The sequence below is a fragment of the Pelodiscus sinensis genome, chromosome 27 (genome assembly GCF_049634645.1).
Source record: "Pelodiscus sinensis isolate JC-2024 chromosome 27, ASM4963464v1, whole genome shotgun sequence".
Classification (NCBI taxonomy): Eukaryota; Metazoa; Chordata; order Testudines; family Trionychidae; genus Pelodiscus; species Pelodiscus sinensis.
This window is the reverse complement of record NC_134737.1, coordinates 15763456-15788346: the sequence shown is the minus strand read 5'-3', so window position 1 is coordinate 15788346 and position 24891 is coordinate 15763456. Positions and strand designations below refer to the sequence as shown.

Below are 24891 nucleotides of genomic sequence, written 5' to 3'. Positions count from 1 at the left end.
TGGCTCTCTTTCGGCACTTAGCCGGGGCGATACGCCGGTGTGTGTGGGGAAGCCGCCCGCGGGTGATCGCTGTGCTGCAGGCATGACTCCACTCCTGATCGCCAGGCCACATGGGCAGTGCAGCTCGTGGGCAAGTCTCCCGTCTGGGCAGTGGCAGAACTGACCCACCAGCCCTGTGCCAGAGGCTCTGCCATCAGCCAGGGGCAGGATGGGAGGAGGGGTAGCACTCAGCTACTGGAGGGGAGGGAAGGGGTGTGCTCCTTTCTTTAACCCCTGCCATGCCAGGTGCTTTGCCAAATCTGCTGTGCTGAGCCTTGACCATGGCATGTGGCACATCCCTTGTCAGTGCTCCCCATCCTGGCTATTCATTGTCTGGTGCTTACTCCTGGGCTGGTTTCCAGGGAGTGCTGTGTGGCTGGACAACAGGGACAGATGCTGAACATCCCCTGTGCCAAGTGTCGGAGGCCACGTGGAGCGCTGCTGCTAAGGGGCTACATCCTCAAGCAATGGCTGAGAGCCTGAACTCTCGCCTTACTTCAGGTTCCTTCACTGCCCAGCGTCACTCCTGATTTACGCCAGGAGAATGGGAGAAGTCTCAGACCGAGGGGGTTGCTTGTGTTTTCCACTGGTGAGCCAATAAAACTGCCCAAGAGGTGTGAATCCAGAGTAAGACCATTGAGATCTCGCTGGCGGATTCCCTCCTGGTTTATGTTGTGTAACCGAGTGTAAGTTCTGGACCTGCAGGCTCTCCGAGAGGGGCTGGCCCATTGCTTTGGTGGACAGTCTCCTGCAGTGAAGGGAAATGCATGGCTTCTCAATAGAGGAATCCGTCTTTCTGTCGTAATGACAGTTGTTGCACTAAACAGTAACTGGCCTCAGACAACAGACTGAGGGAGCAGCAGAGCAGGGACTGGGACCCAGGACTCCTGCCTTCCCGGCAGCACCCCCTTGCCCTTTTTGATAGAGCCCCGTTGTTTCCGAATGCTCCAGGTACCCCAGAGGCGATGCTCTGGAAAGGCCTGGGGCTGCTTTGGGGTTACAAGACAGGTTTCTACAGGCATGCTAGCAATAAGAGGGGATCAGAGAGGGGGTGGGACCCCTACTGGATGAGAGTGGTACCCCGGGGACAGATGATGTGGGGAAAGCTGAAGAGCTCAAGGCTTTTTCTGCCTCTGTCTTCACAGACTAGGTCAGTTCCCAGACTAATGCGCTAGGCAACACAGCATGGGGAGGAGTGAGCAGCCCGCGGTGGAGAAAGAACACATTAAGAACTATTTAGAAAAGCTGCACACACACCAGTCCATGGAGCTGGATCTAATGCATCCAAGGGGGCTGAGGGAGTTGGCTGATGTGATTACAGAGCCTCTGGCCATTATCTTTGAAAACTTGTGGTGATCAGGGGAGGTCCCAGAGGACTGGAAAAAGGCAAATGTAGTGCCCACATTTTAAAAAGGAAAGAAGGAGGATCCAGGGAACTACGGAACAGTCAGCCTCACCTCAGTCCCTGGAAAAATCCTGGAGAGGATCCTCCAGGAATCCATTTTGAAGTACTTGGAAGAGGGGAAAGTGATCAGGAACTATCGACATGGATTCACCAAGGGCAAGTCGTGCCTGCCCGATCTGATTGCCTTCTGTGATGAGGTACCTGGCTCTGTGGACATGGGGAAGTCAGTGGATGTGACATACCTTGACTTTAGCAAAGCTTTTGTTACGGTCTCCCACAGTATTCTTGCCAGCAAGTTAAGGAAGTATGGATTGGATACATGGACTGTAAGGTGGCTGGCAAGATGGCTAGATTGTTGGCTCAACAGGTAGTGGTCAATGACTCAATGTCAGGTTGGTGGTCAATTTCTAGTGGAGTGCCCCAAGGGTTGGTTCTGGGATCGGTTTTGTTCAGCATTTTTATTAATGGCCTGGATGAGGGGATGGATTGCACCCTCAGCAAGTTCCCACATGACACTAAGCTGTGGGGGGGGAGGTAGATATGCTGGAGGGCAAGAATAGGGTTCATAGAATCATAGGACTGGAAGAGACCTCAAGAGGGTTCAGAGTGACCTCGACAAATTGGAAAATTGGACCAAAAGAAATCGACGAGGTTCAACAAGGACAAGTGCAGAGTCCTGCCCTCGGGACGAAAGAATCCCAAGCATTGGTACAGGCTGGGGACTGACTGGCTGAGTAGTAGTTCTGCAGAAAAGGACCTGGGTGTTATTGTGGATGAGAAGCTGGATATGAGTCAACAGGGTGCCCTTGTAGCCAAGAAGGCTAATGGAATATTAGGGTGCACTAGGAGGAGCATTGTCAGCAGATCCAGAGAAGTGATTATTCCCCTTTATGTGGCACTGGTGAGGCCACATCTGGAGTATTGTGTCCTTTCTGGACCCCCATTACAGAAGGGTTGTGGATGCATTGGAGAGGGTCCAGCGGAGGGCAACAAAAATGATTAGGGGGCTGGAGCACACGACTTACAAGGAGAAGCTGAGGGATTTGGACTTGTTATTCTGCAGAAGAGAAGAGTGAGGGGGGATTTGAGAGCAGTCTTTAGCTACCTGAAGGAGGGTTCCAAAGAGGATGGAGAGAGGCTGTTCTCAGTGGGGGCAGATGGCAGAACAAGGAGCAATGGGCTCAAGTTACAGTGGGGGAGGTCTAGGTTGGATATGAAGAAAATCTATTTCCCTAGGAGGCTGGGGAAGCACTGGGCTGGGTTCCCTAGGGAGATGGTGGAATCTCCATCTCTAGAGGTGTTTTAAGTCCTGGCTTGACAAAGCCCTGTGTGGGTTGATTTAGTTGGGGTTGGTCCTACTTTGGGCAGCGGGTTGGACTCTCTTCCAACCTTCGGATTCTACGATTCTGGGATTCTGTGCTTTGCTTCTTCTGCATTAGCAAAGATTGAAGCCCACTTGGGCTATTCCCTCTCCTCACTGGTAACGATTCTGCCTTGTATTCTAGTCACATCCCATCCAGTCCTGTTCCTGCCATGGTGCAGCGCTCAGAGCTCAGCTTCTGCCGTAGGGGAGAAAGGGGCTTGACGGTTCTGTTTCTGGTTCTGTTTGCACCTGCCAAGGGACTGCTGTGCAAAGATAGAGTCAGGCAGAAAAAACACTGATCTAGGGCGGGGCTGGCATTACTTGCTTTTAGAACCTGCGCCTGCTGCAAACCATGGGCCCATGCACAGAGGGTGCGAATCAGCACCTCTCACTTGCAGGGTCTGTGCTGCTTTACACCAGCTAGGGCTGGCTTATCTTGCTGGCAAACACAGCTCCTGCGTGCAGGAACATTTCCTTGGAAGTTCATGTGGTTGGTGCTGGTGGAAGGTGCCAGATGGAGCCGTGCTCCTTCTCCACCAAAGAGGCACCTCTTCAGTGCCGTTACTGTTGTCCTGTTTGGAGTTACAGAGTTTAGAAGGAAATCACTGGAAACACAGAGCTGGAAGCAGCTGCAAGTGTCCATTTGTTCCATAATATAGAACTAACTAGAACCAGCCCAAACCAGCTGGTCTGACCCCTAACTTAGTTACTGTAACAAAAACAAGATCTGTTTCTTCAACAACCCAGTACACAATATACCCGCCCCCCCCCCCCCCTTAATAAGAACATTCCTTTAATAAAACTAACACTAACCAAGGGATTACGGCGGACGTCTGGTGTTCTTGAATCCGAAGGCGTCATGTCAAGTGCAGGCCTAACAATGGGCTCGAGACTTGAAGAGTGAACAGGTGAGGCTGTCATCTTTGAGGGAGATTGTGTTCGCTGCAGGCGGTGATGGAGGAGGAGGGTCAGAAACAGGTGACTCTTGACTCAGTAGCTCACCGGTAGTGGTGAGGTCGGGCAACTCAACTGGAGATGTGTCAATGGGGCCGGCATAACCTGGCAACAACTGATCTACATGCCGCCGCCAGATGAGATCCTCTGCAGTCCGCACAATATAGGAAACTGGTTCTGTTTGAGCGATGACAGTGGCAGGGACCCATTTACCTCCAGGAGCATAGTTCCGAGCCAAAACCAGCTCTCCAGGACTAAAGGTTCAGTCTCTCGCTCTGGATGCGCCTGATGACTTGACCTTGCTGTTGATGTTGTGCAAATTGTCATGGTTCATAAGGTTTCAGCAGTTCAAAGCAAGTGCACAGCTCGCGTCCCGTTATTAGAGAAGCCGGGGACGTTTTGGTTGTAGCACAAGGTGTATATCTGTAGGATAGTACGAAGGTGTCAAGATGCTTTTGTACGAGTGAATGTCCTCCAGCTGATTTCAAAGCTTGCTTCATTGTCTGCACAACCCTTTCAGCCATTTGACAGGTGGCTGGGTGATACAGTGCTGAAGTGATGTGATGTATCCCATTTGCTTTCATACAGTTTCCAAACTCCTGAGAGACAAACTGTGGACCATTGTTGCTCACAAGTCGTTCTGGAAGACCAGAATGACAAACGATTCCCTGTAGTTTTTGGATAGTACTCTCAGCAGATATGGACGGCATCATAGAGACTTCTTGCCATTTGGAATGAGCATCTACCACCACCAAGAACATGCTACCTTTAAATAGGCCAGAAAAATCAACATGAATACGTTGCTACAGTTTCTCAGGCCAGTCTCAAGGGTGAACTGAAGGTGCCAACTGAGGTGCATTCTTCACACCCTGGCATGAAATACAAGTGCTTGCCTTCTCTTCTATGGCACTGTCCAAGCCAGGCCAATAAAAAATAGCTTTGTGCAATTTCTTTCATGCGCACCATTCCACAGTGACCTGAATGCAGCTGTTCTAACATCTGTTGTCTCAGTATCTTTGGAATAATGACACGCATTCCCCACAACAAGCACCCAGAATGGATTGATAACTCTGTCCTCCTGGACATGTAGGGAACAAGGACAGGTGAGACCTGAATGTTCCCTAGAGATGTTCCAGTCATCACTAGGTCCATAACTTGGGACAGTTCTGTGTCCACACGAGTTGCTCTCTTAATTTGTGCAGCAGTGATAGGCATGTTCTCTACCTAGTCAAAGTAGAAGATTTCCTTCTGGCCAATATCTTGATGTTTGACTGGCCAAGGCTGCCTACAGAGACCATCTGCATTGTCATGCAGAGTGGATTTCTGATATCTGATCTCATGTGTGTGTCCCGAAAGCCACAAGGCCAGTCATTGCATACAACTAGCAGCCAATGGTGGAATTCCTGTGTGTGGACCAAAAATTGCAGTGAGGGGTCAATGGTCAGTGAGAAGTGTAAACTTCCATCCAAACTGGTATTGGTGAAATTTCCGAATCCTGAAAACAATTTCCAATGCTTCATGCTTGATTTGCGCATAATTCATTTTTGCCTTACTTAACGTGCGTGAAGCAAAAGCAATTGTTTTCTCTTCTCCCGGAGGCATAATGTGTGACGAGACCACTTCCAATTCCATACGGGGAGACATCACAGGCCAACTGTAAAGGTAAGGATGGATCAAAATGCATCAGGACCTCCGAGTTTAGCTTTATTAAATGCAACATCACAGGCTTCAGTCCACTTCCAGGCCTTGTTCTGGCCAAGGAGCTCATGAAGTGGGTTTAACAGTGTGGCGAAATGTGAACTAAATTTTCTATAATTGTTCAATAGTTCTAGAAATGTGTGAAGCTGACTCACATTTTGAGGGGGTGGAGCCTCCACAGTAGCCTCAACTTTTGAAGGGGACTTACAAAGGCCAGAAGCATCAGTGATGTGTCCCAAATATTCAACAGAGGGCTGAAAGAATGTACATTTGTCTTTGTGGACTCATAGGCCATACTCTTCCAGTAAGGTAGCCTCTAAGTTCTTAAGGTGATCCTCCTCATTCCTGCTCATGACCAGGATGTCATCAAGATAGCACTGGACGCCTGGCAAGCCACCCAAAATCTGGTCCATAGCCTTGTGGAACAAAGCTGAGGCAGAAGTTATTCTGAAGGGTAAACAACAGTAACGATAAAGCCCTTTTAGCATCACAATAATCAACAGCTCTTGGGACTTGTCGTTAACATGCATCTGTAAATATGCTTGACTCAGATCAGTCTCGCTGAACTTTTGTTCCCCCGCCAGGCCCACAAAGAATTCATGGATGCGGGGAAGACGGTATTGCTCTGCACACAACACTGGGTTACCAGTGACCTTGAAATCTCCGCAAATCGGAATGGAACCATCTTTTTTTCAATATTGGAACTATTGGAGTTGCCCATGGACTATGGGTAATTGGTATTAGGACTCCATTTTTGACTAGGTGCTCCAAGTCTGCTTCAACTTTTGGCCTGATGTCATCTGGCACAGTTTTGGCCTTCAGATATTTTGGGTGGCTGCCAGGTTTAATGTTCAGTTTCATGGTGATTCCCCTCGTACTTCCCAGATCCTCTCCAAAAACAGCAGCATGTTTCTTTAGTACATCAGTCAGACCTGTTTCTTCATTAGTCATCCGGTGCACTTCTGCCCAGTTCAGCAGGCTCTTCCTAAGCCATGATCTCCCCATTAATGGCCTTTCACCACAAATAGTAGTAATTCTGCAGTCTGTCCATTAAGCGCCACCTTAACATCAGGAGCGCCCACCAGGGGTACTGCTTCTCCCGTATGTGTCTTCAGAACGAACCTTGTCGCCTTAAGCGGAAGATGCTTTAGCTTATACAGGCTGTCTGAGACCAATGAAACTGCTGCACCGCTGTCCAGTTCCATGCATACAGGTTTGCCGCCCAACAATGGGGTTACCCCGTATTCATGGGAGCCCTCTGCCAAAGACAAAACATAGCAAGACGCTGCTTCTTCAGACGGGGCGTCACCTTGATCATCCTGCGTCTCCTCGAGGGTATGCAGATTTTCCTTTTTGGTTCGCCAGACCATAGGCCTTTTTTGCTTTGGTTTGCAGGCCCGCTCAACGTGTCTTTTTTTCCCCACACCGTTGACACACTAGGTCCTTGCACTAGTGTTCTGATGCATGGTGACTCAGCTCACCACAGCGGTAACATTCCTGGCTCTCCACTGTTTTGTGGGTAGGTTCTTGGGACACTGTGTGCATCCTAGACGGTGCACTGAGGTATTGCGCCTCCCATGTGGCCAGTTCCATGGAGACTGCAATGTCAACAGCCTTTTGTAGGGTGAGCTGAGCCTCAGTTAATAGGTGCTTCCATATAGCTTCACTGCGCAGGCCACATGCTAACCTGTCACATCATTTAACATCTCCTTAAATTCACCGTGTTCCACAAGCTTTTTCAAATTTGCTACAAACTGTACAGTTGTTTCACTTTCTTTTTGGTCTCTGTTATGGAACCTAGACCTTTCTGCAATTACCAACGGTTTGGGAGCATAATGTGACCCCAGGATTTCCACAGTGGCACTGTAAGATTTGGTCTCTGGCTTAATAGGGAGCAGCAAACTGTGTAGCAGAGAGTAGGTCTTAGCCCCGACAGCACTTAAGAATATTGGCACCTTCTCCTCTCCCTCAATGTAATTTGCAACAACAAAAAGTTCAGAACACTCAGTATATACATGACATTACTCTATAGTCTCCTCCAAAGGTCCCACTGGCCCTGTAAGTGTAGCCATGCCTCTCCTCTCCTCTCTTCCTCTCCTCTCCTCTGGGCTTCACTGGTTTTAGTTGTAGCTTGCACTGTCCGTGTAGCAGTCAGTTCTCACCCCACCTTCCAGAACAGCAAAAAGGTTTGTTTTCTTACGTTGACTTCTACTACTTCTTTTGCTGGAGTCAGCACAGGCCTCCCACCCTCGTTGCCATTTTGTTATATGTTTGGAGTTAAGAGTCTAGAAGGAAATCACTGGAAACACAGAGAGCTGGAAGCAGCTGCAAGTGTCCATTTGTTCCATAACACAGAACTAACTAGAACTAGCCCATGCTGGCTGGGCCGACCCCTCGTAACCTAACTCAGTTACTATTCGGGTTGCTTGGTGTCCGGTATTGTACCAGACAGCCCGGTATTTGCGCGCTTTCTCCGGTAAAAAAAATCAGAAAATACCGGACATGTGCAATGTGCAATGTCCGGTATTTTCTGATTTTTCCAGCTGTGCACCGGACGGAACCCTGGCGTGGGTGGGGGGAGCGGCTGGGAGTCCCGGCTGGGAGGCGGGGCCATGATTGCCGCCGGGAGCCCTCAGTCGGTTGAGTGTGAGGAGGAGGGGAAGCCTCCTCCTCGCTCGTGCGTCGCTGGGAGCCTGCGCAGGACAGGCAGCGAGTGCCCAGGTCAGTTCCGCTCCCTGCCGGCCAATTTGCTCAGCTGTGGCACTCAGCTGGCCGGTTCTGCCCCACTTCCTCTCCTGATCTTCCCCGGTCAGCCCCCCTGCACTCCCCCAGCTGTGCTTCCCATCCCCGCTTCCTCCTGGCCAGCCCCGCAGCCCCCGACCCCCACCTTCCCCACAGCACTGCTTCCTGCTGGCCCGTTCCTCTTCCTGATCTCCTCCGGCCAGTGCCGCTGCACCCCTCCCCCCGCTCTGCCAGCTCTGCTTCCTGCCCCCCCTTCCTCCTGGCCACCCTCGCAGCCCCCGATCCCCCCCAGCTGTGCTTCCCGTCCCCCCTTACTCCCAGCCAGCCCCGGCCCCTCCTGGCCAGTCCCCCCTCCCCTGATATCCCATGGCCAGCCCCGTTCCGCCCGACCCCCCCCCCCCGACCAGCCCTGCTTCCCGTTGGCCTCCCCATCTCCCCCAGCCAGCCCCGTTGCCCCCCTCCCCCAGCTGTTTCCAGGCCCCTCCCTTCCTGGCCTCCCCTTCCCCCCCATGAAGCGTGTCTGTGTTTTGGTTTTCTCTGTGCACTAGAACCGAGGTGTGTTGACAGAGGGGGAAGAGGAGCAGGAGGCAGGGGCTTAAGGCCAGGTTGGCAGTGGGAGGGAGCTAGGGACCAGGTGTGGCTCATGCCCAGAGCCAGTCTCCAAGCGGTGGGGACCTGTTTGCTGGGGAGCAGCTGGAGCCTCACCCTAACCTGTTCCCTTCTGCTTCCTTCTAGGCACCTCTTGGACAAGGACACCTTCTCCAAGTCTGACCCAAGTAAGTGACAGGGCTGTGCTGGCTGGGGCTGGGGCTATCTAGCCTGTTTTCTGGGTCCAGGAGCTGGTGAGAGCCAGAGGCCCCAGTGCTAGGGTCTGATTGGCAGAGTGCTGGGCCCAGACTCTGTAGCCCGCACGACCCGCCCTTAGCCCCCACGTGGGCTCAGCAAGTCATCCCTGAGACAGATCCACCTGGCTGCTGTGCAGAGCTTCCTGCGCCCCTGGCCCCGCGCTGGCTTTCAGTCCCTCCTGCTGCTGGGAGCTGGTCTCTGTGCTCTCACTCAACTCTCGCTTTTGCCCTCTAACCTGTCTGGGACACTGCTCTGGCCTGCCTCCTGCTCTGACCACTAGGTCTCACTCCCCACACTCCAGTGGTGATGTGCTAAGGGAGGCTGGGGGTCTTCTGTGCAACTGCTATTGACCCTGGTGGGGGGAGGCTGGAATACACGTGGGGCACTCAGAGGGTTGGAGCTTGGGATTCTCAAACGTGGGGGCTTCTCTAACCCCCTCCACCTCCAGGGGCTGCAGACTTAGGTGCGAAGGGGCAGGCTGCCAAGGAAGGGTCTCTGTCCCTGTTGGGAGCTGGGGTGGAGCCAGAGGCTTGCACACTAGGGTCAGGCAAGCAATGGCCAAGTGGGATCAGCCAGCCCACAGCGGGGAGGAAACCTTCCTGGAAAGGGATGTGCAAAGCTGTAGGAACGTCCACTCCAGGCCAGGCAGCCCCAGAGCACCCCCAAAGGGACACTCAGTGCAGGCCTTCGGGGGCAATGGGTCTCAGCACTGGGGGTTGGGGCACCAACAGGAAGGGGGGCAGGGGTCTCGTGGTGGCTCTTTGCCAGATGAGATGAGGAGCAGTTGTGCAAAATTGGAACCCAGCAAAACCCCAAACGAAGGGCAGATGTTTGGGACCTCAGCCCGTGTCGGGTGACATGGGGCACTTGGCTTATTGTACCGGGACCCCTCCCCCCGTTTTAAAGCACGCTGAGTGCAGCCTGTGATCAGCTGGTGCTGCTGTGTGACGCGCCACTAGGATAAGCACAGGCCTGTGATGAAATACACTAACCCTGTGGGAGGCCCGGGTGGAAATTGCCTAGTAAGCATCCGCTCCATTCAGCAAATAGAGGCCAGCCCACAGCTCCTGGACTTGTTTCCAAATGGCTCTCTGCTGCGAGTGCCTCTCCGATCCCACTCTCCTCTGCTATTGCCCAGCCCGTTCTGGGTGTGAAATTAGCCATGAATCCCCTTGGGTCAGCTCGCTAGCAACCCGTGGGCCTGGCTGGCCTCCGGGAGTGGGAACGATGGCGGAGAGTCATGGCATGCGCACATGAGGCTGCACTGGAGCTGTTATCTGGGGAGGGGGCTGGGGCATTGGATGGCTCAGAGTTGGGGGTTGGGACTAGAGCGTCCAGGCCAGAAGGGACGGTTTGGCGGGGTCTCCGTCTGGTTCCCTGTGACTGACGCGAGCACATGTACCAGCCTCAGGGCTCCCGCCCCATTGGCTGATTTCAGCAGCCACGTATCAGGGTTGAATGCCTCTGGCCCGTGGGCACGCCGATGGGTCTCGAGAGCTGCCCCCTCACACCACAGCAGCGCCCGTTCCCAGCAGACCAGGTCCGTTGCCCCCTCGATTCGCCTCAAAGACAACTGCAGCCAAGCCCGCCTCAAACTGCAGACTGCTTAGCCAGGAGCAGGCAGTGGGAGCAGCTGCAAGGTGGACGCAGGTGCAGAGAGAGACTTTCTGCAATGAAAGGCTGTAACTTATTTGTGGAATAGAAGCTTCTATAACGAACAAGTTCTATGCGTCCTTTAAGGCTTCTGGGGTCTCTTGCTCCCCCAGTCTTCTACCCCCTACCCCTGAGTCCAAGCTGCACAGGGATCCACTTCCTTCCTCTGGGGTGTTTTCTCCTCCTCCTCCCAGGAGCTGAGAGCTGCAAACTCAGCCAAAGGGAGCAATCCGCTTGCATGGCCTATGTTCAGGGCGAGGGCAGACCCGCCAGCATCTTTCGCCCTCCTCGACAGCTCCCAATAGTCTATCTGGCATCGCTGGAGCTCTCTGGGGCAAGCCCTTCACACTGGTGGCCGTCTCTCCTGCCCATGGCCGGCTCAAGCCATTCCGGCGCCCCGGGCAGCGGGCACACAACGCATGCTCGGCTTCGCCCCGGGCGCACGGCGCACGCGCGGCCCCACCCCCCGGTGCACCATACAGCTGCAATCTGGCGCGCAGAGTCGGATTGTGGCTCTAAGGGGTGTTGCACAGCCCCCGGTGCGCAGCGCCTGATGGCGGCTCTAAGGAGCAGCCCCGGGCGCGCGGTGCCTGATTACAGCTCTAAGGGGCACCGCACAGCCCCCGGGCACGCGGCGTCCCTTGCAGCTGCCATCAGGCGCTCCCCATAGGTTGGTGCCCTGGGCAGCTGCCTGGCTAGCCCCCCTTAATCCGGCCCTGCTCCTGCTTATGGGTCCCTCCAGCACAGCAGTTCACAGTACAACCAGGCACTAGGGATACCGATGTGTGGGAGGGATTAACACCAGCAGCCAGAAGTCCCTCTAACGTTTTCCATCCGTGGGCAGAATTCATGTTGTTTGTGCGCTGAGGCATGTGTGGCCCAATGGAAACACAGGCTGCTGGCCGTGGGCTTCTGCTAGTCAGCCGGGGGGCTCTTGACTCTCTCCGCTTACAGGGAACACTTCTGGCAGCCACTTCCAAGCACTCGCACTCCAGGCACTGAACAAGCCCATACAAATCTCGTACCCCTTTGCACGCTCACACCCGGATGGGCGGGCCGTTCCCAGCTGTGGATCTGTCCATGTCCACAAAGTCACGGGCCCCTTGGCATGAGCTGGCGCCTGGTCTGCCAGTGTATTAGCACCTGCCTAACTGGCACTGGCTGCCCCAGCAGAGAGGTGGGGGACTGAATGTCTCACCCCACCAGGCCAGGTCGCAGCAGGGGGCAGGCAGCTGCTGTCTGTGCCACAGGGCTCTGGGCCGCCAGCCTGCCCTTCCCACCGTCCCGGTCCTTGGTGTGGGACACACAGCCAGGACTAGCCTGCACGTGGGCCCTGGACGGGCCCTGAGCTGGGGCCTGGCAGCTCCCTTGGCCTGGTTCCCCAGGGGCAGGAGCCAGGGGCCAGCCCTGTGGCAGCAGCTCCTGGGGGGGGGGGATCTGTGGAAGTCTGAGGCACAGGGACAGCCCAGCTGAGCCAGGCTGCTGAGCTAGTTGCAGTGCAGCTAATGCCGATCAGTGGGGAGGTGTCAGATGGGGGGAGGCCAGAGAGACCCTCTCAAGGGACCAGTTTTTTACTTCCAAATCGCAGCAGCGACTTTAGGGTCCTGCCCTCTGGAAGGCTACAGTGTGCTGGTCCCTTGGCCCCAAGGAGAGGAACATGCCAGTTCAGCTCTGCCCACGTTAACCCACGTTCTGTTCTCTCTCTCCGCAGTGTGTGTGCTGTACACCCAGGGCATAGAGACCAAGCAATGGCGGGAGGTAAGAATGGGGCTGTCTTCCCTGTTTTGGTGGGAGAAGTGGGGCCTGATGAGGTGAGGGTGGGAGAGGCAATTGCGTGGCTCCCTTGCCAGTTCTGCTGTTGATTTGCTGTGACTTTGAGTGAGTCTCCTCAGTGCAAAAGGAGGTTCCTGCTGCTGCCCTGGGATCATCTGCAAGGCGCTTTGAGAGCCTCACGACGGGGCCCCAGACAAGGACAAAACATTCAGCAAAAGGAATAAGAGAAGTCTGGAGGGATGCAATGGGAGGGATGGGGAGAGGGGACAGGATTCCCTGCCCCCACATCCTGCCCCATAAAGGTCTCAGCTGGCTCAGATGAAACTCTTGCCAGAGTCTCCTGAGGGTGGACTATGGCAACTCAGGCCAGCCCTTGGGTGGGTCAGCAGTGCAAACCGGACCAGCAGTGCTCCTGGCCTTGGGCTAACCCCTCCCCACTGCGAAGCCAGCAGAGTCGTGCCACAGTGACACACAGTGCAGCTCGGGGCTCCAGCCTGGGCATCGAGGGCATCCAGGGAGCGCGCTAGCGTGCATTGGCTCTGGATGGGCGTCACGGCGATGGAGTTTGGGAGCGGTGCTGGTTACACTAGCGGAGACTCTGGCCAGGGCAGCCAGCCGCAGCAAGGAGGCCAGCAGGCATCTGAGCTGGGTGTCGCAGGGGAGACGAGAAGGAGCACAGCACTTCTGACTGACTTCCCAGCTGACGGAGCATTCAAGACTGGACCGAGTCAGCCTGTGGATGGGGTGGTGTGCAAAGAGCTGCTTGCTGGAGCAGGCACGCGGCGTGTGTATGTAATATACCAGGTTGGTCTGAAAAGGGTCAAATCAGGGTGAATTGCTTGGAGAGGGTTACTTACAGCCCAAGACAAGGGTATTCCTCTATAAGGGTCTGTCTACACTACAAAGTTAATTCAAACTAACAGCTGTTAGTTCGAATTAACTTTCATAGGTGCTACACATACAAACCGCTAGTTCGAATTTAAATCTAACTAGTGGAGCGCTTAATTCGAACTAGGTAAACCTCATTCTACAAGGACTAACGCCTAGTTCGAATTAAGTAGTTTGAATTAAGGGCTGTCTAGCCTCTTAATTCGAACTAGTGGGAGGCTAGCCCTTCCCAGGTTGCCCTGGTGGCCACTCAGGGCCAAACCAGAGAAACTCTTCTGCCCCCCTCCCGGCCCCGGAGCCCTTAAAGGGGTACAGTCTGGCTACAGTGCTTGTGCCAGGTGCAAGCCTGCCAGCACCCAGCTAGCAGACCCTGCACCTGGCACGGCATGAGCCAGCCACCTGCTGCCACCCAGCTCTCCGCCTCTTCGCAGGACCAGGCTGGCGGCTCTCAGGAGCCTGCCCGGGGCTGCAAGAGGCGGGCGCCCGCCTGGTCTAGTGTGGAGATCGTGGACCTCATCGAGGTTTGGGGGGAGGCCTCCAACGTCCATGATCTCCGCACTAGGCACAGGAATGCGGCTGTCTAGGGCAGGATACCTGCCAGCCTGGCCATCAAAGGTCACATGTGAACCCAGGAGCAGGTTTGCATGAAAATCAAGTTGGTCCAGTGAGACCCCCGATCCTGAGCCCTGAGCTTTGAACATAAGAGCATAAGAATGGCCGTACTGGGTCAGACCAAAGGTCCATCTAGCCCAGTAGCCTGTCTGCCGACAGCGGCCAACACCAGGTACCCCAGAGAGGATGGACCAAAGACAATGACCAAGCGATTTGTCTCATGCCATCCATCTCAGCCTTCCACAAACAGAGGCCAGGGACACCGTTCCTACCCCCTGGCTAATAGCACTCCATGTACCCAACCTCCATGAATTTATCTAACTTCTCTTTAAACTCTTGTTATAGTTCTAGCCTTTACAGCCTCCTGTGGCAAGGAGTTCCACAGGTTGACTATGTGCTATGTGAAGAAGAACTTTCGCTTATTAGTTTTAAACCTACTGCCCATTAATTTCATTTGGTGTCCTCTAGTCCTTATATTATGGGAACTAATGAGGAACTTTTCTTTATTCATCCTCTCCACACCACTTATGATTTTATAGACCTCTATCATATCCCCCCTCAGTCTCCTCTTTTCTAAGCTGAAAAGTTCCAGTCTCTTTAGCCTCTCTTCATATGGGACCTGTTCCAAACCCCTAATCATTTTAGTTGCCCTTTTCTGAACCCTTTCCAAGGCCAAAATATCTTTTTTGAAGTGAGGAGACCACATCTGTACATGGTACTGAAGATATGGCGTATCATAGTTTTATACTTCCCCTCCTCCCCCTTCCAGCTCTCCAGCTCCCTCCTCCCAGGTTTCCCCCTCCTCTCTTCTACCCTCTCTCTTCCCCTCTCCCACCTCCTTTTCTTAGTCTCCCCAGAGGTTAATCCCCCCCCCCCCAGTTTTGTTAAATGAAGAGAGTTTCTATTTTTGAACACACGTGTCCTTTATTTTTTACATCAGTAAGTGGGGCTAGGAAGGGGTAAGTGGAAGAAGGGGAGGGAGGAATGGGGCACGAGCCCCCGATGGGGAGGACTGGCATGGCTCTGTGGGCTCCTCGGGGTGGAAGCTCTCCTGCAGGGCTTCCTGGATCCTGACAGCCCCTCCATTGATGCCCCCGGATGGCAGCCTGCGGCAAGTGCAGCCAGGCTGATGGCCGAGTGCTGTGATGTCCCAAGTGAGGACACTCAGGGCACTCCAAGCCAGGACTGCTTTGCTATCCCTCGTTGAGGTAGACAAGCAAGCGGGGAACCCTGAGAACTGTCTGCCTGGGGTGGGGGTCGGGTCCCTTTAAGCACAGCCCTCGGCTAGCCTGAGGCAGCAGCTCCACACTCTAAGTCCTAACCTGATGCCCTGCCGGCACTGCTTCCGGCCAGCCTTAACCCCGGTTCAGGGTCCACTCAATGTGGACATGCTATTTCAAATTAGCAAAACGCTAATTCGAATTAGTTTTTAGGTCTAGATGCACTAGTTCGAATTAGCTTATTTTGAATTAACTAATTCCAATTAAGTTAGTTCGGATTAGTGCTGTAGTGTAGACATACCCTAAGGCATCAAACCAGTCACACAAAGCACGTCAGCTGCCAATCTAGTTGCACAAGAAAATCCTCTTAGAGACTCCAGCTTTACCTGTACCACAACCAGGACCACACCTTACACAAATGAGAAGTTGTGAAAACCAATCTCACCAACTCTAAACAGGTTGTCCCAGTCCTAAAGGACCAGCCACAATGCCAGGTCAATGTATACCTCAGATCTTACCCAAAAGAACGTACTGGGCCAGTCCTTTAGAATCTAAAAGGTTTATTATTAGAAGAAAGAAAAAGTTGAGAATGAGATTGTTAAAGAAAGCACATCACATACATCAATCCCCAAGATCAGCGAGAGGTCCTGTGGCACCTTTATAGACTAACACCGTGGTCCCCAACACGGTGCCTGCGGGGGCATTTGCATGCGCCCGCCAGGTGCTCGGGGCTGGGCTGGCCTGGCCCCGGGCACATGGCGCACAGTGAGCGCCGGCCCTGGGCGTGCGACGCTTGGCGGGGGGAGCACTGGCCCCGGGCGCGCAGCGCTTGAGGGTGGGGGCGCCGGCCCCGGGCGCGTGGCTATGGGGGGGCCCCAGCCCCGGGCATGCAGCTATGGGGGGGCGCCCCCGGGCATGCAGCTATGGGGGTGGCCGCCCCCGGGCGCGCAAGTGTCCCCGCCCCCTGGCACCTGGCGGGCGAACGGCCACGCCCCCTGGCGCCCGACAACCTCAAAAGGTTGGGGACCACTGGACTAACAGATTTATTGGCGCGAAAGCTTTCATGGGCAAAGACCCACTTTGTCACATGCATCTGACAAAGTGGGTCTTTGCTCACGAAAGCTTATGCTCCAATAAATCTATTAGTCTATAAGGTGCCACAGGACTCCTTGTTGTTCTTGCAGATCCAGACTACATGGCTACCCCTCTGATACTTATCAGTCCCCAAGTTCTTGATGCAGGCTCTTAGCAGAGATGTTACAAACTGCTAGCTTAAAAGTCTCTGGAGTACATCCTGTGTTAGGATGAGTCCGTGAATCCTTCTGGTCCCTCTGTCCTTAGCAAAGGTGCTCCTGGAGCACATGACCTACGAGGAGAGGCTGAGGGATTTGGGTTTGTTTAGTCTGCAGAAGAGAAGAGTGAGGGGGGATTTGAGAGCAGCCTTCAACTTCCTGAAGGGAGGTTCCAAAGAGGATGGAGAGAGGCTGTTCTCAGTAGTGACGGATGCAGAACTAGGAGCAATGGGCTCAGGTTACAATGTGGAAGGTCTATGTTGGATATTAGGAAAATCTGTTTCCCTAGAAGGGTGGTAAAGCCCTGGGCTGGGTTCCCTAGGGAGGGGGTGGAATCTCCATCCCTAGAGGTTTTTAAGTCTCGGCTTGATAAAGCCCTGGCTGGGTTGATTTAGCTGGGGTTGGTCCTAACACAATGTTAGGGATCATTAAAAAAGGGATAGAGAATAAGACAGAGGGGTGGGGTTGGTCCTGCTTTGAGCAGGGGGCTGGACTTGATGTTAGACTTACTGGTCTGTAATTGCCAGGATCACCTCTGGAGCCCTTTTTAAATATTGGCATCATGTTAGCTATCTTCCAGTCATTCGGTACAGAAGCTGATTTAAAGGATGGGTTACAAACCACAGTTAGTAGTTCCACAGGTTCCCATTTGAGTTCTTTGAACGCTTGGGTGAATGCCATCTGGTCCTGGTCACTAGTTACTCATTTGTTCCAAAACCTCCTCTAATGACACCTCAATCTGGGACAATTCCACAGATTTGTTACCTAAAAAGAATGGCTCAAGTTTGGGAATCTCCCTAACATCCTCAGCCATAAAAACTGAAGCAAAGAATTCATTTAGTTTCTTTGTCTTTGAGTTGTTCTTTGGCATCTTGATCATCCAGAAGCCCCACTGTTTGTTTAGCAGCTTCCTGCTTGTGACATACTTAAAAAACATTTTGCTATTACTTTTTGAGTTTTTGGCTAGCTGTTCTTCAAATTCCTTTTTGGCTTTTTTTTATTACATTTTTACACTTAATTTGACAAAGTTTATGCTCCTTTCTATTTTCCTCACTAGGATTTAATTTCCACTTTTTAAACAATGCCTTTTTATCTCTCACTGCTTCTTTTACTTGGTTGTTAAGCCATGGTGGCACTTTTTTGGTTCTCTTACTGTGTTTTTTAATTTGGGGTATACATTTAAGTTGGGTCTCTACTATGGTGTCTTTGAAAAGTTTCCATGAAGCTTTCAGGGATTTTACTTTTGTCACTGTACCTTTTAATTTCTGTTTAACTAACCTCCTCATTTTTGTATAGTTCCCTTTTCTGAAATTAAATGCCACAGTGCTGGGCTGCTGAGGTGTTTTTCCCACCACTGGGAAATTAAATTTTATTACATTATGGTCACCATTTCCAAGCAAACCAATTATATTTTCCTCTTGGACCAGATCCTGTGCTCCACTCAGGACTAAATCAAGAATTGCCTCTCCCCTTGTGGGTTCCAGAACCTGCTGCTCCAAGAAGCAGTCATTTAAGGTATCAAGAAATTTTAGCTCTGCATCCCTTCTGAGGTGACCCAGTGTACCGTCATTATGGGGATAGTTGAAATCCCCTACAATTATTGAGTTTTGTATTTTGATAGCCTCTCTGATCTCCCTTAGCATTTCATAATCACTATCACTGTCCTGATCAGGTGGTGGATAATATACCCCTACTGCTATATTCTTATTATTAGAACATGGAATTACCACCCATAGAGATTCTATGGAACATTTTGGTTCATTTAAGATTTTTACTTCTACATTTTTTTTCACATACAGTGCCACTCCTCCACCAGCACGGCCTGTCCTTCCGATATATTTGGTACTCTGGTGTCCTCATTCCACCAAGTTTCAAGACTTATCCAGAGTGTCGAGAGATGGGACCTGTCATCTCCCTGCATTCTTGAGACATTAACTGCACAGCTGTTCTGCTCTGCACACTCAGCAACCCAGTCTGCCTTCGGACCCTGAGACACATACTGCTCCTTTAGGGTGCATCCACACAGCACGGTTATTTCGAAATAATAATGTGAGCATCTACATAGCAATTCTGTTATTTCCAATTTATTTCGAAATAACAGACGGCTTATTCTGACTTCTGTAAATCTCATTCCATGAGGAATAATGCCTATTCCAAGATAGCTGTTTTGAAATAGCTGTAGTGTGGACTGCTTTGTTTTGAAATATCTCCTCCCCAGGGCCATTCAAACTAATTACTCCCCAATGCCTCCTGGGGCTCTAAAAATAGCACGTCCACAATAGGGGAGCCTGCTTCGGACTAATTTTGAGGCTTCCCTGTAGTGTAGATGTGCAGTTTCGAAATAAGCTACAGGCTTATGTACAAGATAGGGACTGTAGGTTTGTTCTTAAGTTGAATTTGTATGTAAGTCGGAACTGGTACATATTGTACCCCAGGTGTCCCCGATTCACTGAAACTGGTCAGTTTCAACAGCGGCTGAATCTGGACGCCTGGGACAGAGCAGCTGGGGCGCTGCCGGGTAGGTCCCCGCAGCGCCGCACCTCGGCGCTGCAGGGACCAACCCAGCAGCACCGCAGCTGCTCTACCCCAGGTGTCCCCAAGTCAGCCGCTGCTGAAACTGACCAGCAGCGGCTGAATCGGACACGCCTGGGGCAGAGCAGCTGGAGTGCTGCGGGGTTGGTCTGGTTGGCCGATCCTTGGCGTGGCGGGACCAACCCGGCAGCACCGCAGCTGCTCTACCCCAGGTGTCCCCAAGTCAGCCGCTGCTGAAACTGACCAGCAGCGGCTGAATCGGACACGCCTGGGGCAGAGCAGCTGGAGTGCTGCGGGGTTGGTCTGGTTGGCCGATCCTTGGCGTGGCGGGACCAACCCGGCAGCACCGCAGCTGCTCTACCCCAGGTGTCCCCAAGTCAGCCGCTGCTGAAACTGACCAGCAGCGGCTGAATCGGACACGCCTGGGGCAGAGCAGCTGGAGTGCTGCGGGGTTGGTCTGGTTGGCCGATCCTTGGCGTGGCGGGACCAACCCGGCAGCACCGCAGCTGCTCTACCCCAGGTGTCCCCAAGTCAGCTGCTGCTGAAACTGATCAGCGGCTGATTCCAGGAAGCCCGGGGCAGAGCAGCTCTGCCTCAGGCTTCCTGTAGTCAGCGCTGGTCAGTTTCAGCAGCGGCTGACTTGGGGACGCCTGGGGCAGAGCAGCTGGGGTGCTGCCGGGTTGGTCCAGTAGCGCCGCACCTCGGCGCTGTGGGACCAACCCGGCAGCCCCCCAGCTGCTCTACCCCAGGCGTTGGCAAGAAAAGCCAGGGAGACACAGAGCAGCTTTTCTTGCCGCGGAGGATGCGGGTGGCGGGTGGCGGGACTGCCGCGGCGCATCTCGGCAGTCTGCTGGCGGGGGGGGCGCAGCTAGTGCGGGGTTCCCTCACCCCGTTCTTAACTAGGGATCCGACAGTCGGATCCACGTAACCCAGGGACTGCCTGTATTTTGGAGTATTTTTTCCAGACTAGCTTATTTCAAAACTAGCCTATTAGCCTGTCATAGGACGGGATTTTCAGGTCTCTTCTCCACATCAGTCTTCTCTCCTGAGCCTCCGGTCTCTTGCTCCGTCTCTCTCTCTCTCTCTCTCAGGTCTCCTCTGCCTCCTGCCTCTCTCTCCGTCTCTCTCTTTCTCTTCTCCCCCTCCTGCCTCTCACTTGGGGGACCGCGGAGCCCAAACAGTCACTTGCGCCACTTGCTCTCGCACGGTGGCCCGGCTCAGCAGCGCAGAAGTAAGCCAAGCACCACTGCGGGAGGCGAAGGGGGGCGGGGCGGTGACGTACACAGCCAGGCCCCGCCCCCTGGCCATGTATGTCACTGCCCCGCCCGTCTTCCCCTTCCACCACGGTGCCCGGTTGACTTCTGCGCCGCTCAGCCTGGCCGTTGCGGGGGGCAAACGGCGCAAGCGGCTGTTTGGGCTCCCCCGTGGCGGCCCGGCTGAGCAGCGCAGAAGTCACCAAGCACCATGGTGGGAGGCGAAGGACGTTACAGAGGCAACACCAAGCGTTACACCATTACAGAGTCACAGGCATTGCGCTACGATAGATCCGATAAGTGTGCAGTACAGATGTACCCCCACAGAATCAACGTGGAGACATTCCTGTTCCAACACTGCATTCCCCGTAAGCTGGTCGAACACAGCCACGTGGTCACCACAGGGCTGTTTAAATTCCCTGACCATTTCCACTCCATCTGAAACCAGCTCAAATCTGTCCACGCTGGATCTTTCCCAGGCAAAGTCAGTGGAGTCATTTTTAACAGAAACATTCTAGCTGTTAGGAACCAAAACAAATCTCTCCACCAACAAACTGCTGCCTTTGACAGACAGAAATTCATCCCCATCTCCCTTAACGTAATCACTCCCACATCCTTCAGGTAAGCAGACTGCTTGCAGAAATTGCTGTGCAGATTCCTTTCCGTAGGACGGAGCTTGTTTAGGTAATTCCCCTTCACCTGGCACTACAGAAACATCGCTCTGCTGAGCCACAGCCAGCTCCTCCTGAGTTCCCCTTATGAACAGACTCATCCCTGGCCCCTCAAGCGATTTTCATACAACCCCCTGTGACAACACATCAGGGAGCCCCCGACCCTGCACCCCCATCTGCAGCCAGTGTGACTCCACCAGCCAGTAGAGTAGAAGGGTTTATTGCTTCTCAGAGAGATAGTGGCCTAGAATTGGTGTTAGCGCACACACTGAGAGCAGGCAGCCTTATTCCTCTGGAGCGGGGGCCTTGAACCCCCCTTTCCTGGGTCTCAAGCATCATCACTCAACCTAGCCCAGACTAACCCAGCTCCCCGGCCCTACCCCCCAGCCTGGGGACAGTTCCTGCCTCTCTTCTTTTGTCTCCCTCTGCCTTCTTATCTGCTCAGGCTGGGACTTTGGTGTCTATGGCCAATACACATGTGGAGTGAGTCACTGGGAATCGCACATAGCAACACGGCCAGGTGGGAACCCTGGGTTACAAGACAGACAGCACCCCAGCTACATCACACCCCCTGTCTGGCAAACAGATAGATAGACTTGCTAGGTAAAAGGTCAGCACTCCCCTTCCCTTTACAGCTTCCCTTACAGACACCCTTCAAGTTACCAGACTCAACATGCACTAAGGTAGGAATCATTTCCTCCTTGTTACGAGTTTCCACATTGTCAGCAGGTACCACAATTAAATCTCCTTTCTGCTCTCCTTGTATCACCCTGACAGCTGCTACATTCGTACCCAGCAACGCACCAGCAACTGGCAAAATACAAGCACCAGAACTGTTTGGTCTCTGGGGTTCTGTCATGACACCAAGTGGATGCAACCTAGTTAGTGTCAGTCTCTCAGCTTAGGACCATAGAGCTGGAAGAGACCTCAGAGAGCCATCAAGTCCAGCCCCCTGCCCTAGGCAGGACCAATCCCAATTAAATCAACCCAGCCAGGGCTTTGTCAAGCCAAGATTTAAACACCTCTAGGGATGGAGACTCCACCACTTCCCTAGATAACCCATTCCAGTGCTTCACCACCCTCCTAGGGAAATAGTTTTTCCTAATATCCAACCTGGACCTCTCCCACCACAACTTGAGACCATTGCTCCTTGTTCTGCCATCTGTCACTACTGAGAACAGCCTCTCTCCAGCCTCTTTGGAATCTCCCTTCAGGAAGTTGAAGGCTGCTCTCAAATCCCCCCCACTCTTCTCTTCTGCAGACTAAATAGACCCAAGTCCCTCAGCCTTTCCTTGTAGGTCATAAGCGCCAGCCTCCTAATCATTTTGGTCGCTCTCCGCTGGACCCTCTCCAATGCGTCCACATCCTTTTTGTAGTGGGGGGCCCAGAACTGGACACAATACTCCAGATGCGGCCTCACCAGAGCCGAATAAAGGGGAATAATGACATCTCTGGATCTGCTGGCAATGCTCCTCTTAATGCAACCTAATATGCCATTAGCCTTCTTGGCTACAAGGGCTCACTGTTGACTCATGTCCAGCTTCTCATCCATTTTAATCCCCAGGTCCTTTTCTGCTACTTAGCCAGTCGGCCCCCAGCCTGTAACCATGCTTGGGATTCTTCCGTCCCAAGGGCAGGACTCTGCACTTGTCCTTGTTGAACCTTGTGGCCCAATCCTCCAATTTGTCTAAGTCACTCTGGATTCTATCCCTGTCCTCCAGCGTATCTACCTCTCCCCCTAGCTTAGTGTCATCCACTTAGTGACCATTCTCTTCCTAGGCTTGAGTTGTATCCAGAACCACCTCTGAGACAGATGTGTTGTCCTCAACCATCATGGGCTGAGAAGCATCTTCTGCCTGCTCCACAGACAAAGAACTGGAAAGAAACTTTTCTGCCACATGCCTGCTGCTGCAGTTTAACACAGACAAACAATTGGAGATAGAAATGTAGCCGTGTTAGTCTGGGGTAGCTGAAGCAAAATGCAGGACAATGTAGCACTTTAAAGACTAACAAGATGGTTTATTAGGTGATGAGCTTTCGTGGGTCAGACCCACTTCCTCAGATCAAATAGTGGAAGAAAATAGTCACAACCATATATACCAAAGGATACAATTAAAAAAAAATGAACACATATGAAAAGGACAAATCACATTTCAGAACAGGAGGAGGATGCGGGGGCGGGGGGGAGGAAGGAAGGTAAGTGTCTGTGAATTGATGATATTAGAGGTGGGGAGAGTGGGATGTTTGTGAGCTAATGGTATTAGAGGTGATAATTGGGGAAGATATCTTGGTAATGGGTAAGACACCTCTCCTTTGTTCTAGCACCGATGGCCAATATCAGAGACACTCCTGGAAATTGAGGCATTTTCCTCCATGGACAAATTGCTTAGCCCAGCAGATAAATTGCACACTGAGCTACCTCAAACGAATCATTTTTACCTTGTTCAAGTTCACTTTGAAAGACTTCACTTGCCCACAATCCCTCACCCTCACAAACTTTATTCTTTTCTCAACTAGGAAATAAGTTTCAACCTGACCATCATCTTTAATCTGCTCTAGAGAAACATTTTCCTTATTAGTGCTTGATGTAATTCCAGATTCACTTCTGAGACATTAAACAGTCATTAAGAAACTTCTTTCATAAATGTTCTGCGTTTGTGCACAGAGAGCTCTCTTCCCCAGACAAACATCTAGAGAAACCCTCCATTGCCAAATTACTGCCCTTAACAGACACAGGCTTAGGATCATTCCTTTCCTGTGCCTGGTTCCTGACACTAATTTGACTGAACACAGCTTTAGTGTCCTCCCCATTCAAAAGACCCTTAGGCAATAACCTCTGTGCCACAGCTATAACTTCCTGTTTAGCACCATTGCGCGCTAGGTGGATCGAGGCCCACTCATGGCAGAGGATTATAATAGTCACACTCTGATCTGACAAGTAATCTCCCTCTTTGACGAGATCTGCTTTAATAAGGGTGATGTCAGAGGCTTTAATTTGCCCAAAATAACTTTTACCATTGACTTTTATACTCTCTCTGAATTTCCCAGTGCCACTCCCATAGCCAGTCTTGACACCAAAATGGGGCCACCCTCTTCTGAGCCCACAGGAACAGCATTCACTTAAAAGGTGGCAGTGTTGGAACACATTAGGTTACACACAGGCAACCGTTCAGAGTTATACACCTCCCCATCACAGATCCCCCTGTTACAGATAACACCGAAGAGTCACATGTATAATCGTTTGGGGGCTGGGTTGTGACATGAACCTAATTAGACCTATCTACCCTGTTACACTCATAGAATCCTAAAATTCTAGGGCTGGAAGAGATCTCAAGAGTCATCGAGTCCAGCCTCCTGCCCAAAGCAGGACCAACCCCAACTCAGTCATCCCAGCCAGGGCTTTGTCAAGCCAGAACTAAAAAACTTCTAGAGATGGAGAGTCCACCACCTCCCTAGGGAACCCATCCCAGTGCTTCACCATCCTCCTTAGGAAATAGTTTTACCTGATATCCAACATAGACCTCCCCTACTGTAACTTGAGACTATGGTTCCTCATTCTGCCATCTGTCACTTCTGAGAACAGCCTCTCTCCAGTGTCTTTGGAACCTCTCTTTGGGAAGTTGAAGGCTGCTCTCAAATCCCCCCTCACTCTTCTCTTTTGCAGACTAAATAAGCCCAAATCCCTGATTCTCTCCTCATAGGTCATGTGCTCCAGCCCCCTAATTATTTTGGTTGCCCTCAGCTGGACCCTCTCCAATGCATCCACATCCTTTTTGTAGTGGGGGGCCCAGAACTGGATGCTGTACTCCAGATGTGGCATCACCAGTGCCGAATAAAGGGGAATAATCACTTCCCTAGATCTGCTGGCAATGCTCCTCCTAATGCAACCTAATATTCCATTAACCTTCTTGGCTACAAGGACTCACTGTTGACTCATATCCAGCTCCTCA

At 52.4% G+C, this 24891-nt stretch overlaps 1 protein-coding gene across 2 annotated transcripts in view; it reads left to right on the top strand.

The window, feature by feature from the left end:
* Window positions 1-24891, top strand: part of CPNE5 (copine 5) — a 173078-nt gene that overhangs the window by 23060 nt on the left and 125127 nt on the right. The window contains exons 1-3 of one of the 2 annotated variants that reach the window (XM_075910081.1): window positions 5374-5423; window positions 8937-8977; window positions 12412-12458. In XM_075910081.1, coding sequence (XP_075766196.1) covers window position 8977; window positions 12412-12458 — 48 coding nt within the window. In that variant the 5' untranslated portion in view covers window positions 5374-5423; window positions 8937-8976. Of the gene's footprint in view, window positions 1-5373; window positions 5424-8936; window positions 8978-12411; window positions 12459-24891 lie in introns of those variants that run through there. The other variant, XM_075910080.1, reaches the window with a different exon arrangement.